This window comes from Schistocerca serialis, chromosome 1, assembly GCF_023864345.2.
Source record: "Schistocerca serialis cubense isolate TAMUIC-IGC-003099 chromosome 1, iqSchSeri2.2, whole genome shotgun sequence".
NCBI classification, from domain to species: Eukaryota; Metazoa; Arthropoda; class Insecta; order Orthoptera; family Acrididae; genus Schistocerca; species Schistocerca serialis.
The window spans coordinates 1073067192-1073082228 of NC_064638.1; the positions used below are offsets into that span (position 1 = coordinate 1073067192).

General features: G+C 41.8%; 1 protein-coding gene across 1 annotated transcript in view; it reads left to right on the forward strand.

Moving 5' to 3' along the window:
* The window catches only part of LOC126455459 (polycystic kidney disease 2-like 1 protein), a 94928-nt gene that overhangs the window by 38146 nt on the left and 41745 nt on the right, over positions 1–15037 (forward strand). The window contains exons 2-4 of the mRNA XM_050091212.1: positions 1712–1836; positions 1963–2187; positions 2273–2501. Of these exons, the coding sequence (XP_049947169.1) occupies positions 1712–1836; positions 1963–2187; positions 2273–2501 (579 nt within the window). The remainder of the gene's footprint in view (positions 1–1711; positions 1837–1962; positions 2188–2272; positions 2502–15037) is intronic.

Consider the following 15037-nt stretch of genomic DNA (forward strand, 5'->3'; position numbering starts at 1 on the left):
CTAGAAATAACAGCTTTTTTCCCTAGAGTTCAAGAAATCTGTGTGCTTTTGGCCGCGTCCACAGCACATTGGCAAATACTTATTAGCGAAGTTGCTGATTTGACTTTAAAGCCGTAGTCCACTACCCGATAGGAGAGGAGAGTCGACGCGTTGAAAGCACTTCGTTTCAACCCAGGAAAGATCTCTAATGCTTTGTATAAAATTTACCCTGATGATAATACAGGTACTGAAAGTAGAAACATGACCAAATCTTTAATAGCAGAATTAAAGTCGTTTAAATTAATCTACTCCAAAGTTATCTGGCACGACATACTGTCCAAAATTAATACTGGGCAGCAAAGCTTTGCAAAAATCAACCTCTGTTGTTTCAGAAGCGGACAAGATGACACCATAAGCTAGAAACGAATTACTCGCAATTCGGACTGAATCCGCGTCCAGAGAAATGATCAGTAATTCATAACAAGTATGGTAACTGAAGAGCTTGAAGTTGGGACAAAATTTCCCGCACCAACTCGTCCCCATCCCAGGAAAAAATATTTTACCTATAAGGGTACAGATGAGCCAATAGTAGACCCAGAAACATATTTCAATAGACATTTTTACTATTACTTGGTGTACACCGTTATAACAAAATTTGACAAACGTTGCGAACTTTTAAATGAAAATCGCGGAGCTTTCACCTGTCTACAGAACTTATGTCATTGGAGAAAATTAGAATCAGAAGAAAGAAGGAGACTATGTTCAAGTTTAAAAAATGATGAAAACGATCTGTTTAATGAAATAGATCTTTGACAGTTATTCGTAGATTATTGCACAACTCCATTGGACATATTAAGTTACTTATTTTCCAACAGTTTAATTCCTGTATTTCCGAGTTTGTCTACAGCACTTAGAATTTATCAGACATAACCAGTCACAGTACCTCACAGTGAAAGATCTTTTTCTAAATTAAAAATATAAAAATAATTACCTCAGGTCGACGTTATCGCAATGTAGACTAGCCTATTTATCTTTAATTAGTGTTGAATATGATATCAGTGTTGAAATCAGTGGCATTGTCAAGGATTTTGCGAAAACAAAAGCTCGGAAAGCGGATTTTCTGTAGATTTTTGTTGTTGTTCTTTTTTTAAATTGAATAAGCAATACTGCTTTTGTTTTGTATGTGAGATAAAAAATGAAGATTCAGTAATATGTGTTTTCTCTAAATCCTAAAACGAAATTACGGCACTAAATTTTTGAGTAGTAAAAGTGGGGAGGAGAAGGGAGGGCATCATGGTAATGCTCGCACCCCGGCGACGGATACGCTAGGGCCGCCTGTGTCTCAGTGTATAAAAGTATTCATGTTGTTGTGAAATACATGTACTAGGTATTTGTGAGTGCCGGTACAATTAAACAGGGGATGTAATCATTGTGTGGCCTGTTGCAGACCATCAGTTAACATTGCTCTTTTGTGACTTTAAAACATAGTGCTTCAGTAATGGGGTACGCAAGCCACAGGACTGAGAGGACTGTCTGTTGTGAACACGTCATAAAGGAAAGAAATTAGATTGTATTATTGTTAAAATAACTAGGATGCTGTTTTAATAAGCTACTTTCACTCCAACGTAATTGAAATGATATTCACAGCGTGTCTAAGAGCGTTATTCTTTTTCAAGCAGATCAAGGCCCACAATGGTGTACCCTGATGTGTGATTTTCTTTTCTTATTGCAGCTAAGGGTTCGAAATGATTCTTGTGAAGTACCAGCCATATTCACCAGAACTTTTTCTACCTGTTACGATGCGTACTCTTCTGCTGCAGAAGAAAAGGAGCCATTCGGACCGAGGAACACTACAGCGTAGGTGACAATGTCTGTCTTTAAAACACTTTTACATGTTTTTACTGCCACTGTACTTATTTCTCATAACCCGCCCGTCACCTGCCATTGTTCTCCTAACCCAATTTCCATTTTCTGCATTTTCAGCTGGAGATACACCTCTAGTGAAGAATTAGATGGTATCAGTTATATGGGAACTATTTCGAATTATCACGGAGGAGGCTATTACCAGGATCTGTCTATTGTACCAAATGAGACAGTAAATATTGTGGCAAGTTTGAAAAAGAATCTATGGATCAACCGATCAACCCGAGCTGTATTTTTGGATTTTACCGTATATAACGCAAACATCAATTTATTCTGCGTGATAAAGTAAGAGGCTTCAGACCGCACAAGCCTTCCTAACACATTACAATTGTTACTAAAATTTGATAACTGTATTTTACTATGTTTTCAGGCTGCTCTTTGAATTCCCGCCGACGGGTGGTGTCCTGAGCTCTCATGACTTCACAACCATGAAGTTAATACGTTATGTTGAACCATTAGATTACGCTGTAATGGGCTTTGAATTTTTATTTATATTTTTTGTCCTTTTCTTCACTATGGAAGAAGTGATAGAAATGATGTTTTTCAAATTACAATACCTCTTTCACTTCTGGAATTACATAGATTTGGTGATTTTACTGGTATGTATTAATGCTTAACAAACGTTGCCTTAAGTAGTGTAAACAAGGCGGAGGGAAGATGGATGCCAGAATTTGAATGTTCTCGTTATGGTCTTTAATCCGGAGACTGATTCGATACAGCTCTTCACACTAGTCTAACCTGGACAAGCTTATACGTGTCTGAGCAACTGCCGGTACTGCACCCTACGGTTGAGTCGTTGCAAGTTGATCCCTGACAATTACAATGGACTGGGTGCCGCACCTTCGCGCGCATTCCTCAACCAATCACGTAAAGTGATTTTGTGAACGCCTCTATGGCAACGCCACAGTGTTGTCACAGCTATATAGACGACTATTGTTTTCACTTGTAGCCGTTAGCGCTAGGCAGATGAAATCTGGCAGCAGCGCTGTCAGCTGTCAGGGTTCATTTTATACCGACTCGACTGTGCACCCATTTGAATCCGCTCACTGCACTCACTCTACAATTTCAACACGTCATGCATCCCTCGACTGACAATTTTTTTTTTCAATTTATTGGCTTTCGGGAGATGCCCTTTCATCCAGCCCAACAACGGAAGGTCAATTATGACGATACGAATTTAAGGACAACACAACCCCCAGTCCCCGAGAGGAGAAAATTTCAGACCAGCCGGGGATCGAACCCAGGCCCTTTCGCTTGGCAATTCGCAATTGCCACAGTACAGGGTGACTATAATTAAAGTTAAATTTTCAAAACGTTTTAGAAATAACACCACTGGTCAGAATGACGTCAAATTGAAACGGAATATTATCAGAGAAGGGGGAAAACGTATGGCAGAGGACAAAAAATAGTGAGGAAGTTGACCAATAGATAGCGCTGTGTGTCAGAATACGTAAATGCAAACACCTGTCACGCGCACGACCCATTGAAGTTGGTATAACACGCAGGGTACACGGCTTTTCCTACTTTCGTGTCTGCGACGTTCGCCGTGACTGTCTCAATGCAGGATCGCGCTCTGCTTGTAAAGCTGTATTACAAGAATGATGGCTATGCACACGTCGCTCTGCGGAAGTTCCAGACACTGAAGGGTTTGAAAAAAGGCGTTGGTCCAATGACTGTCTTGGGTCTGGAGAAAATGGTTCGGAAATTCGAAAAGATGGATTCTTTTGGTGTGCAGTCTGGTAGAGGGAGGAAACGAATTGATTCGACGTCAGTGGAAGGAGTGGCCACAGCTATGCAATAGGAGATGAATGGTAGTTTGCAAATGTGTAGTGCACGACGAATTGCCCGAACTTTGGACATAACGTGAGCACAGTGCGTAAAATCCTTCGAAACATCCTTCATTGCTATCCATTCAAAATTACCCATGTGCACAAGTTGCTTCCTGTTGACCTGCCAGCAAGAGAGATCTTTTCTTTAGAATTTCTTGCCCGCATGGAAGTGGACAATGATTGGTCGTGAAAGATTTTGTGGACAGACAAAGCCCACTTCCATCTGGTAGGATATGTCAATACACGGCACTGTCGAATATGGGAAACGGAAAATCCACACGCAAATCAACCAGTACCACTTCATCCCGAAAAGGTCACTGTGTGGTGGAGGTTTATGGCATCATTTATCAGAGGGCCATATTTTTTCGAAGAGACAGGTGCTTCCGGTCCTGTTACATGTACTGGCACTGGAAAGCAAAGCACTATGAGTGTCTTTTGTGCAACCACGTCATTACAGGTCTCCAACAGCATGGATGTGATCATTTTATGCAAGATGGCGCACCTCCAAACATTGCAAATCCAGTTAAGCAGCTGCTGAAGCGCCATTTCGGAAATTCTAGAATTATCAGCCGCCATTCCCCTACACTCTGCCCGTTTCGATCACCTGATCATAATCCGTGGTACTTATGGCTGTGGGCCTGTCTGAAAGATGTGTTCTGTGTTCCGATTGTAAACTTAGCTGCATTGAAGGCACGCATTGCGCGACACAGTAACACTTCGATCAGTTGTGGAACATGCTGTTTCTCGATTTCAACTTCTTGCAGAAAACGGTGGACAACATACTGAACATGTTTTTACGTCAGTCACACGAAAATTAATAATCCGATTTGATTTTGATTGATGCTTTTTATGCGGTTTTTGGCCTCAGGACAATTAAAAACCGATTTTTCCCATCCGATGTGATATGACCTTGCTGTGATGCATGGTCTTACGTAAGTAACACTATCACACATGTACACCCATGCACACTGAGTAGTACAGTTTGTTTAACATCAAACGTACACCTAAAGCATTGTTGTATGATTCATTTGTCATTTGCAGTCGAGCACTACTAAATTATGATGCGTACGGTGCCATTTATTACTGCATTTTGTCACCATTTATTTTTCGTCTGCCATACGTTTTCCCCTTCTCCGATAATATTCCGTTGCAATTTGGCGTCATTCTGACCAATGGTATTATTTCTACAGCGGTATGAAAGTTTAATTATAATCACCCTTTAAGTATTTGTTTGTGCATTAGAATTTGCCCTATTAGTCGCTCCCTTCTTTTAGTGAAGTGTCATAAATTTCTTTCCTCCCCAACTCGATTCCGTACCTCGTAATAAGATCTATCCTTCCAATTCTCAGCATTTTTCTGTAGCAGTACTACAGGTCAAAAACTTACATTATCTTCTTTAAAACTGCATTATGAAATGCATAGCTGTACCTCACTTGGTTGTTGAACAGTAAAGCAACATCAAAAGCAATTAAGCTAAGCATTTTCTCAGTTGCGCCACCAAATGTAACTTGTAGACTGTTCCATTATCGTTGTTTACTGTCTATGTCATGGCAACATCAGAGATAGACCTTGCAGCCATAGATGGTTGTCAAACCATCTCTGATTCTGACAAGACATGAAGGTTGCGAATAGACAGTTGATACTAGTAATGGAGCAGTTTATAAGTTACAGGATATTGCAGCTGTGAGAGGGTTCATAGTTGAGTTGCTTTTGAGACCCCGAGATGATCTGATGTTGGACGAAATCGATTGTCTACAATAAAAAATATTGGTGCAGCTATGTAATTTCTTCGTAACAGCTAGTCAACACCGTCTGTGCAAAATATTTATTCTTCTCGTCTTGCCTGTGCTATTTACGTCCACTTTTCACTCCTTATGTTACATTCCAAACAAATATTTTCAGCAAATACTTCCTGACACTTCACCACTAACAAATGTGAAGCTCTCTGGCAGATTAAAACTGTGAGCTAGGCAGGATGCTTCAGTCGCTAAGGTACTTGGCCTCTTAGCCGCGAAAGGCAAAGGTCCCAGGGTCGAATCTTCGTCCAGTACACAGCTTTAATTTGCCACAAAGTTTCTTTTTCAGAAACAGGTTTCTTGTCATTACCAGTCTGCATTTTAGATCCTCTCTACTTCTGCCATCGCCAGCTATTTTGCTACCTAAATAGCAGAATTCGCCTAGTATTTTCAGTGTCTCGTTTTCTGACCTAATTACTGCAGCATCACCCGATTTAATTCGACTACATGAAATAAACCTTTTTAGGGTTCCGTAAGTGAATCGGTGAAAACGGAATAGGATCACTTTGTTGTCTGTCTGTTTGCCTGTCTGTCTGTCAGGACCTATTTTGCTGAGGAACGAGTAGAGATACCATGTTGAAATTTATGTCAATACTAAGGTCTACGGTCCCTTGGCGGTGTGAAACATTTAACCTTCTAAGTCAATGCAGTCAAAAGATACGACCATTTATGTCATATAATTCGATATTCGCAAACTCAATCTTCAAAACCTATAAGTTACTTCCTGTTGACCTAGAGTCATGAAATTTGTCAAGAAGCAACTTTCACAGAACAAGTGAAAGTAAAAATCCCAAAATTTGTAATTTGTCATTATATCAGCAAAAAATACACTACTGGCCATTAAAATTGCCACACCACGAAAATGACGTGCTACAGACGCGAAATTTAACCGACTGGAAGAAGATGCTGTAATATGCAAATGATTAGCTTTTCATAGCATCACACAAGGTTGACGCCGGTGGCGACACCTACAACGTGCTTACATGAGGAAAGTTTACAACCGATTTCTCATACACAAACAGCAGGTGACCGGCGTTGCCTGATGAAACGTAGTTGTGATGCCTCGTGTAAGGGAGAGAAATGTGTACCATCACGTTTCTGACTTTGATAAAGTTCGGATTGTAGCCTATCGCGATTGCGGTTTATCGTATTGCGACATTGCTGCTCGCGTTGGTCGAGATCCAATGACTGTTAACAGAATATGGAATCGGTGGGTTCAGGAGGGTAATAAGGAACGCCGTGCTGGATCCCAACGGCCTCGTATCACTAGCAGTCGAGATGACAGGCATCTTATCCGCATGGCTGTAACGGCTCGTGCAGCCACGTCTCGATCCCTGAGTCAACAGATGGGGACGTTTGCAAGACAACCATCTGCACGAACAGTTCGACGACGTTTGCAGCAGCATGGACTATCAGCTCGGAGACCTTACTTTTTGGCCGCGTCGGATTGGCCGAGTGGTCGGTCTCAGGCGCTGCAGCCATGGACTGTGCGGCTGCCCGGCGGAGGTTCGAGTCCTCCCTCGGGCATGGCAATTGAAAACGTCTGGTCAATGGTGGCCGATCAACTGGCTCGTCACTAAACGCCAGTCACTACTCTTGATGAACCGTGGTATCGTGTTGAAGCTGCATGGGCAGCTGTATCTGTACACGCCATCCAAGCTCTGTTTGACTCAATGCCCAGGCGTATGAAAGCCGTTATTATGGCCAGATGTGGTTGTTCTGGGTACTGATTTCTCAGGATCTATGCACCCAAATTGCTTGAAAATGTAATCACATGTCAGTTCTGGTATAGTATATTTGTCCAATGAATACCCGTTTATCATCTGCATTTCTTCTTGGTGTAGAAATTTTAATGGCCAGTAGTGTATAATATTGAATAAATTGCGGGAGCCACTCTCCAAAAAACGATACTTGCAAGCTCACAAACAACAATGAAGACACGTAAAGCGCAGCTCAGTTGGCAACCCTGTGTTTTTTGTTTCTTCAGTTGGATGTCAGACGGCCAAAGTGTGTGCATTGTAAAACTCTTATTTTGTGAGTTCCTTTGTGTTTCAGTTAAAGAGTTCAGAATAGATAAGGAAAGGAAAATACTTGTGTAAAAATTGGTTATTGGTACTGCTGGGGTGAGAGGAGAGAATTTGTAAAACCTCAGTGTAAGTGGTTTTTTTGTTGTCCAGCTTGACCTTCCACGTGATTAGGCGGAAGACTACTGTATCTTCAGTTTCCGACACACTACCTCGTAGCTTTTCTTTTCTTCTCTCTCTCTCTCTTTTTTCCTTTTTTTTTTTTTCAATACACGATAGCGGTATGGATAGACGATCTAGGTTAAGTGGTGCTGCGTATCAAAAGAAAGCTGAAGAAAATAGACACAGGGATAGTAAACTTTTACAGAAAATGCCGCGATTGGACTCACATTTCAGTGGTAAAAGTGAAAACGTGGATCCGAACATAAAGCTGAAGTTGCGGTTCAAAACAGTAACAATGAACAGTGTAGCTGTGTAAGTGCGGATGAAATTAGTTCTAAACAATAAACAGAATGCAGAGATCATCATACGATAACGCAGCCAACAGGGCTGGTGCATATTAGGTCTGCAAGGAGGCCTCCAGGACCGAAACTCTAATTTTTTTCATTCCATGTTCGGCTTACTCTCTGAATCTAGCCAGCTCATGAGCTGCAGAATGCTGCACAGCTGAAATATCGTCTTTTGGGTTAATTCAAGGTTTATACAATTTCTTTGCAGATTCTAAAGGCAGGTGGAACATCTTGGAAACATTTTTTGATTCTGCGAGTATGACACTAAAGTCGCTGTCTGCAAGACGATGGTGTGCACATTAGGTTGCGTGTAAGAATTTGAGTGTAGATCATAAAGCTGTGTTTTTTTGCATTAACAACAATTTCAGAAAATGAGAGTGGTAGAGTCAGATGTGAAGCTGAGGGTCTTTTTAGAAAGCTAAGTAATATTGATATATGAAGATGGTATCTGTTCGAAAGAACAGATACCATCTTCATATAGTTAAGGCTAACCGGCCACTGATCTTCGTCTTCTGTGCTGGATGCACAAGCATTGCCTGAACTCTTACAGGACTCGGTAAAATTGTCTGCCACAAGTAATAAGTGTAATGGGCAGGGGCACTACGAATGTAGTGCGTGGACATTAAGTTGGGAATGTGGGTCTCACGGGGTGTGTGCAAGGGATAAATCCCTGCAGTCACACTACCCTCTGTGCCTTCGGTGGCTCAGATGGATAGAGCATCTGCCATGTAAGCAAGAGATCCCAGGTTTGAGTCTCGGTCGGGGCTCACATTTTCAACTTTTCAACTGTCCCCGTTGATGTATATCATATATCAAAGCCTGTCGACAGCTTAGGGTCTTGATTTAAATATATTTCAAGTAGTATTGACATAGTTCTCATGACATCAGCGTGGTGTTCTATCCTGCAACAGTTATTTTTGAATATTTGACTTGCACATGTGCTTTATGTTATTTAAATATTTCAGTAAAGTTTAGAATTCAACTAATGATTATGCTGCTCTTTTGCCGGTAATCCATAAACGAATAGTAATGCTCAAGTTTAGGACCGGGGTCGTAAAATAAATTACTACAGAGGGGCATCACACATCCTAAGTATGGCCCGGGTTGCGCTATTTTGGAGCATGTTTTGGTCGCGTGTTAAGACATTTCTGGAGACCAAAAACTACTATGTAGGAATGAACATGGGTTCCCAGCTCACCCTGTTCACGAGATCCAAACAGCAGGAGGTAAAGGCACCCAGATAACTGCCATGTTCCATGACTTCCGAAAGGCATTCAGTACAGTCCCACACTGCCACCTAATAATCAAAATATGAGCGTACAGAATATCAGACCAGTTGTGTGACTGGACTGAAAAGTTACTAGCAAACAGAACACAGAATGTCATTCTGAACGGAGAGAAGTTTTCAGGCGTAAACGTAACTTCGGGCATACCCCAGTTCAGTGTTCCTGGCAGCGGCGTAAATAATGCCCTGCAGTGCCTAGGGAGAGGGAAGGGGGGGGGGGGGGGCACCGATCGTACTAAGAGGCACCATATTTGGGGGTGGGCGCAAACTGACTATGATTTATTTAAAAATATGTTTTTACATTCAATTTAGCTCTGGAAACTCATTAACGAGAAGCAAATAGAAATGTGTCAGCAAACATTTCGTACCCTTCCTTGTTTAACATTAACGATAGTGCTTTAGCGCATGGCGAACAGCACTGCGCACAGCACACAGATTCCATCACTGCTGCTTTTCTAGCCGAGCAGGGACATGTACACCAGCTGGCACTCTGGGATGCACTACCTTCTTCATTGTGTTGTGTTCCTTCAGTTGTTGTTGACAACAATAGGCTCCCCTACTGAAATTCCTAAAGTTTTTTTGTATGTTTGTGATGAACGCAGTGCTAATGAAAGTAAACTTAACTGGGAAGTGATTCGGACATAACTATTGCGTACCTGTGTAATGCAGTTTATTTTCTTTTCATCTAAGCTGTACTTACATCAATGTAAAACTTATTGCTGTTTTGTTTGGTAAGTGCGAAAGTGCCACAGAGATGCTCAGTCACCTTCAGTAGAGGACAGTGCAAGAGAGGCATTCTGCATCACACTATGGTCTATTGTTAAAATTCTGAGAGCGTATGCTCCTAGAAGGATCAAAATAGTTCCTCCTATGTATATCTCATGAAAAGACCATGAAGATAAAGTTAGAGAGATTCGAGCCCACAAAGAAGTTTGCCAGCAATCGTTCTTCCCGCCAACTGTATGCATCTGAAACAGAAAAGGGGAAGTGAAGTGGTACACAAAGCACCCTCCGCCACACACTGTAAGGTAGCTTGATGAGTATAGATGTAGATATACGAGGGTAAACTCATAAGTTCAAAAATGTTCAAATGTGTGTGAAATCTTATTAGACTTAACTGCTAAGGTCATCAGTCCCTAAGCTTACACACTACTTGACCTAAATTATCCTAAGGACAAACACCCACACCCATGCCCGAGGGAGGACTTGAACCTCCGCCGGGACCAGCCGCACAGTCCATGACTGCAGCGCCCGAGACCGCTCGGCTAATCCCGCGCGGCCAAAAAGTAAGGTCTCCTACTTTTTTTATAAGTACATAGACCTGTTTATTTCAACAATGGTTTACATTAGTTTACAGCTTGAACACTTAGCTATTTTTTGACATAATCACCATTTCTGTCGATGCATTTTTGTAGATGCTGTGGCAGTTTTTGTATGTCCATGTCATACCAGCTCGTCGCCATGCTGTTAAGGAAGTTATGAACCTCTTCTTTCACCTCATTGTCGGAGCTGAATCGCTGGGACTATAATTAACGCTGACAGGTACTGTGAGACTCAAACGGGCAATTCAGAACCGGAGAAGAGGAATGTTGAACATGGGCGTACACATTCTCCATGACAACGCTCGCCACACATCGCTCGGCAAACCGTTGCTCTCCTGCAACAGTTTCAGTGCAACATAATCACCCACCCATCCTATAGTCCTGACTTGGGACCCAGTGACTATCACCTGTTCCCTAGGGTAAAAGAACATTTGGCTGGAAAGCGATTCAGCTCGACGACGAGGTGAAAGAAGAGGTTCATAACTTTCTGAACAGCATGGCGGCGAGCTGGTATGACATGGGCATACAAAAACTGCCACAGTGTCTACAAAAATGCGTTGACAGAAATGATGACTATGTCGAAAAATAGATAAATGTTCAAGCTGTAAACTGATGTAAACCATTGTAGAAATTTTTTATAAGTACATAGACCTCTATGTACTTATAAAAAATAGGAGACTTTACTTTTGGAATTACCCTCGTAGATGCAGATGTGGAAGGGCCTCTCAAAAAGTTGAAGAAATTCAAAAAATGTCCAAATGTGTGTGAAATCTTATGGGACTTAACTGCTAAGGTCATAAGTCCCTAAGCTTACACACTACTTAACCTAAATTATCCCAAGGACAAACATGCACGCCCATGCCTGAGGGAGGCCTCGAACCTGCGCCGGGACCAGCCGCACAGTCCATGACTGCAGCGCCCCAGACCGCTCGGCTAATCCAGCGCTGCGTAGAAATTCTGGTTATATACAGGGTGTCCCAGCTATCTTGTCCACCCAAAATATCTCTGGAACAATAACAGCTATTGGAAAACGACTTTCACCGGTATCAATGTAGGGCTGGGGCCCATGAATGTACATATTTGGAAACATTCTAAAACGAAAGCATATTTTTTTTAACACAAATTTATGTTTTTTTAATGGATCTCCCACATTTTTTCTTCACCAATCCATAGCATGACAAAGCACATACACAATGGCGTTGATTGCATCGCAATATTCCCATTACATCCCGAGATATTGAGACGCGAAGTTGACGCTTGAAACACCCGACATGCGCTGCTAGCGCACGTCCTGAGGCTCAGGCGTGAACCCCATGCTGCCCGTAATCGCGATGTGATTGACATGTGTAATCACACCTCCATACTTATCAAGAGGTCCGAAATGAATAATAGGGTCTGCTGCCATCAACTCTCATAAGCACATAATGGTTTCCCTCTTGCACGGTTTACGTATCTACGTACACAATATGAACCAGTACCGATCAGTGTACACCCGTCAGGTTGTCTTATTTATCCTGCACACCCAAAATAAGGTTTATCTAATGCATTATATGACCCATTGTGCCTGTCGCGCAGGGCCTGGCTCTACCTGGTCAAGTGTCCAACGTAGTTCCCACTACTGCCACAGTTACCACTTCGCCTTGTTTATGATTTGCGACCCATGCAAACTCCTGTACTCCACCACCCTCCGAGCATCCCATTTGTTGTTGCTTCGGCGTGCAGTACACCGCTTGCCAGTGTAGTTGTGCATCAGAGTAATCTAGTGACGGCACGGAGGTAGTACACATTGTGAATAAATGTTGTGTTGTGGAACTTATACTGTACAGTATAATGTACACACATGAAAATATGGTAGAAGTGCTGCTGATCTATGGAGAATGTACGTTGATGGGAAATACGTTATGAGATTGCTTGTTTGTTGATAGTACTGTTAGCGAACATTATGATTATTAAGTTAATATGTCTGTTTTCTACCCTACTCTACATACCTGTACTGTACCCTGTTGTAGGTGGACGAAATGCTGTTCAGGCAGAACAACTGTACAGAAGACAATTCCCTGACAAGCCATCGCCTTCGCGCTGGATGTTTGGTCATCTCACATCTCGTCTACGTGAAACGGGAAGCTTAATTCCAAGACCTCGATATCGTCCTACAACACGCACAGATGAACGTGCTGAAGTTGCTGTGCTCGCTACCATAGCTGTGAATCCTCAAATCAGCACACGGCAAATTGAACGTGAAGTTGGTGTGTCGAAATCAAGTGCACAGCGTATTCTTAAACGTCATATATTTCATCCTTACCATGTTCATTTACACCAGGATCTTCATGGAAATGACTTCTGCAATAGGGTAACATTTTGTCGGTGGGCTCAGCAAAAACTTCTGACTAATCCAAATTTTTTTGCAGATGTTCTCTTTACTGACGAGGCATTATTCTCCAACAAAGGAATTGTCAATATGAGGAATATGCATTATTGGTCCGCAGACAATCCAAAATGGCTGTGTCAGGTAGAGCATCAACGTCCGTGGAAAGTTAATGTTTGGTGTGGGATTATTGGAGATACCATTATCGGACCTTTGTTTATAAATGGCATCCAAAATGGCAGACAATACTCCAGATTTATACAACACAATCTTCCTGTTCTCTTGGACACCGTACCTCTGAACCGGAGAATGGTCATGTGGTATCAGCATGACGGATGCCCTGCACATAACGCCTTACGAGCACGACGACTTCTGAACCGTAAGTTCCCTGGTAGGTGGATTGGACGAGGTGGCCCAGTTAGGTGACCTGCCCGATCTCTGGACCTTACACCGCTGGATTATTGTCTTTGGGGAGCAGTGAAGGATGCTGTTTACCAACATGAAACAACAACACCAGAGGACATAAAGCAACGCATTATTGATACTTGTACAGCCATCAAAGAGGAAACAGTAGCACGAAGTAGGGCATACTTCATCCGCAGAGTGACCCTACGTATGCAAGCCAATGGGCATCACTTTGAGCATGAGATGTGAACGCTATGTTTAGTATGTAGTGCTGGTATCACAGTGGAAGTTGCTAGAAAGGGCCATTTTACCCAGTGATGTTAAGAAACATTTGTTTGCAACAATTTGTCATTTAATGCATTAGATAAACACAACATTGATAATTATGTGATAATAAAACTAATTGGTTAAACATGTTTACATTCATCTTCTGTGTCCTACCTGGACTTACCAAATCAAAACATTTTTACCTAAACAACGGTAAAACTTTTAGTCCACTTGCTCGTTTCACTAAAACCATCAACATGAATTTTACTATTACGAGTGAATGATTAACTGTCACTTGCGCTAGATCTACAGTAAAGTAAAGTTTTAACATTGAATGGCATTACCTTTTTAGTAATGGATTAACGATAAGCGAAGTTAACTTTGTGACTAACGTTGCGGTACACAGATATGTTACAGAACCGCATCACCCCTAGCCTATGGGATAAATACCTGCTGGAATGTACGACGTTAATGCAGGATGGCAGCAGACCGTATTATTCGTTTCGGACCTCTTGATAAGTATAGAAGTGTGATTGCGCATGTCAATCACATCGTGATTACGGGCAGCATGGGGTTCACACGTGAGCCTCAGGACATGCGCTAGCAGCCATGTCGGGTGTTTCAAACGTCAACTTCGCATCTTAATATCTTGGGACAAATGGAAATATTACGATGCAATCAACGCCATTGTGTATGTGCTTTGTCATGCTTGGATTGGTGAAGAAAAAATATGGGAGGTCCATTTAAAAAAAACATAAGTTTGTGTTAAAAACACATGTGCTTTAATTTTAGAATGTTCCCAAATATGTACAGTCATGGGCCCCGGCCCTACATTGATACCGGTGAAAGTCGTTTTCCAATAGTTGTTATTGTTCCAGAGATATTTTGGGTGGACAAGATAGCTGGGACACCCTGTATAATGGCAGTCAGTGGTATCAATGTTAGCGTTCAAATGCCCATGACCCACACTGGTAGTGAAACTGTGAGCAATGAAGCAAAAGTACACATACTGGTCCCCACATTCAAATGTTCCTTAACAAAGGAAGCTCCAGGAGTACACTCTATTTGAATTCTAACACCACGACAAATATGAGTGATACATATATTAGTCGCATTGAGAAATGGTTAAAATCATTGAAATCGAACAAGGCCACAGGGCACCAAGGAATCTTAATTTATTTTATTATCACATTCTGTGGGACCATGTGAGCTGAAGCTACTTGCTCATACAATGAGTTAGTACATAGTTTACAGGATGCTGATACGAAAATTTATAAACAAAGAGCAATAAAACATAAAAACAAGGTGTACCATAATAAATGACACATTTCAG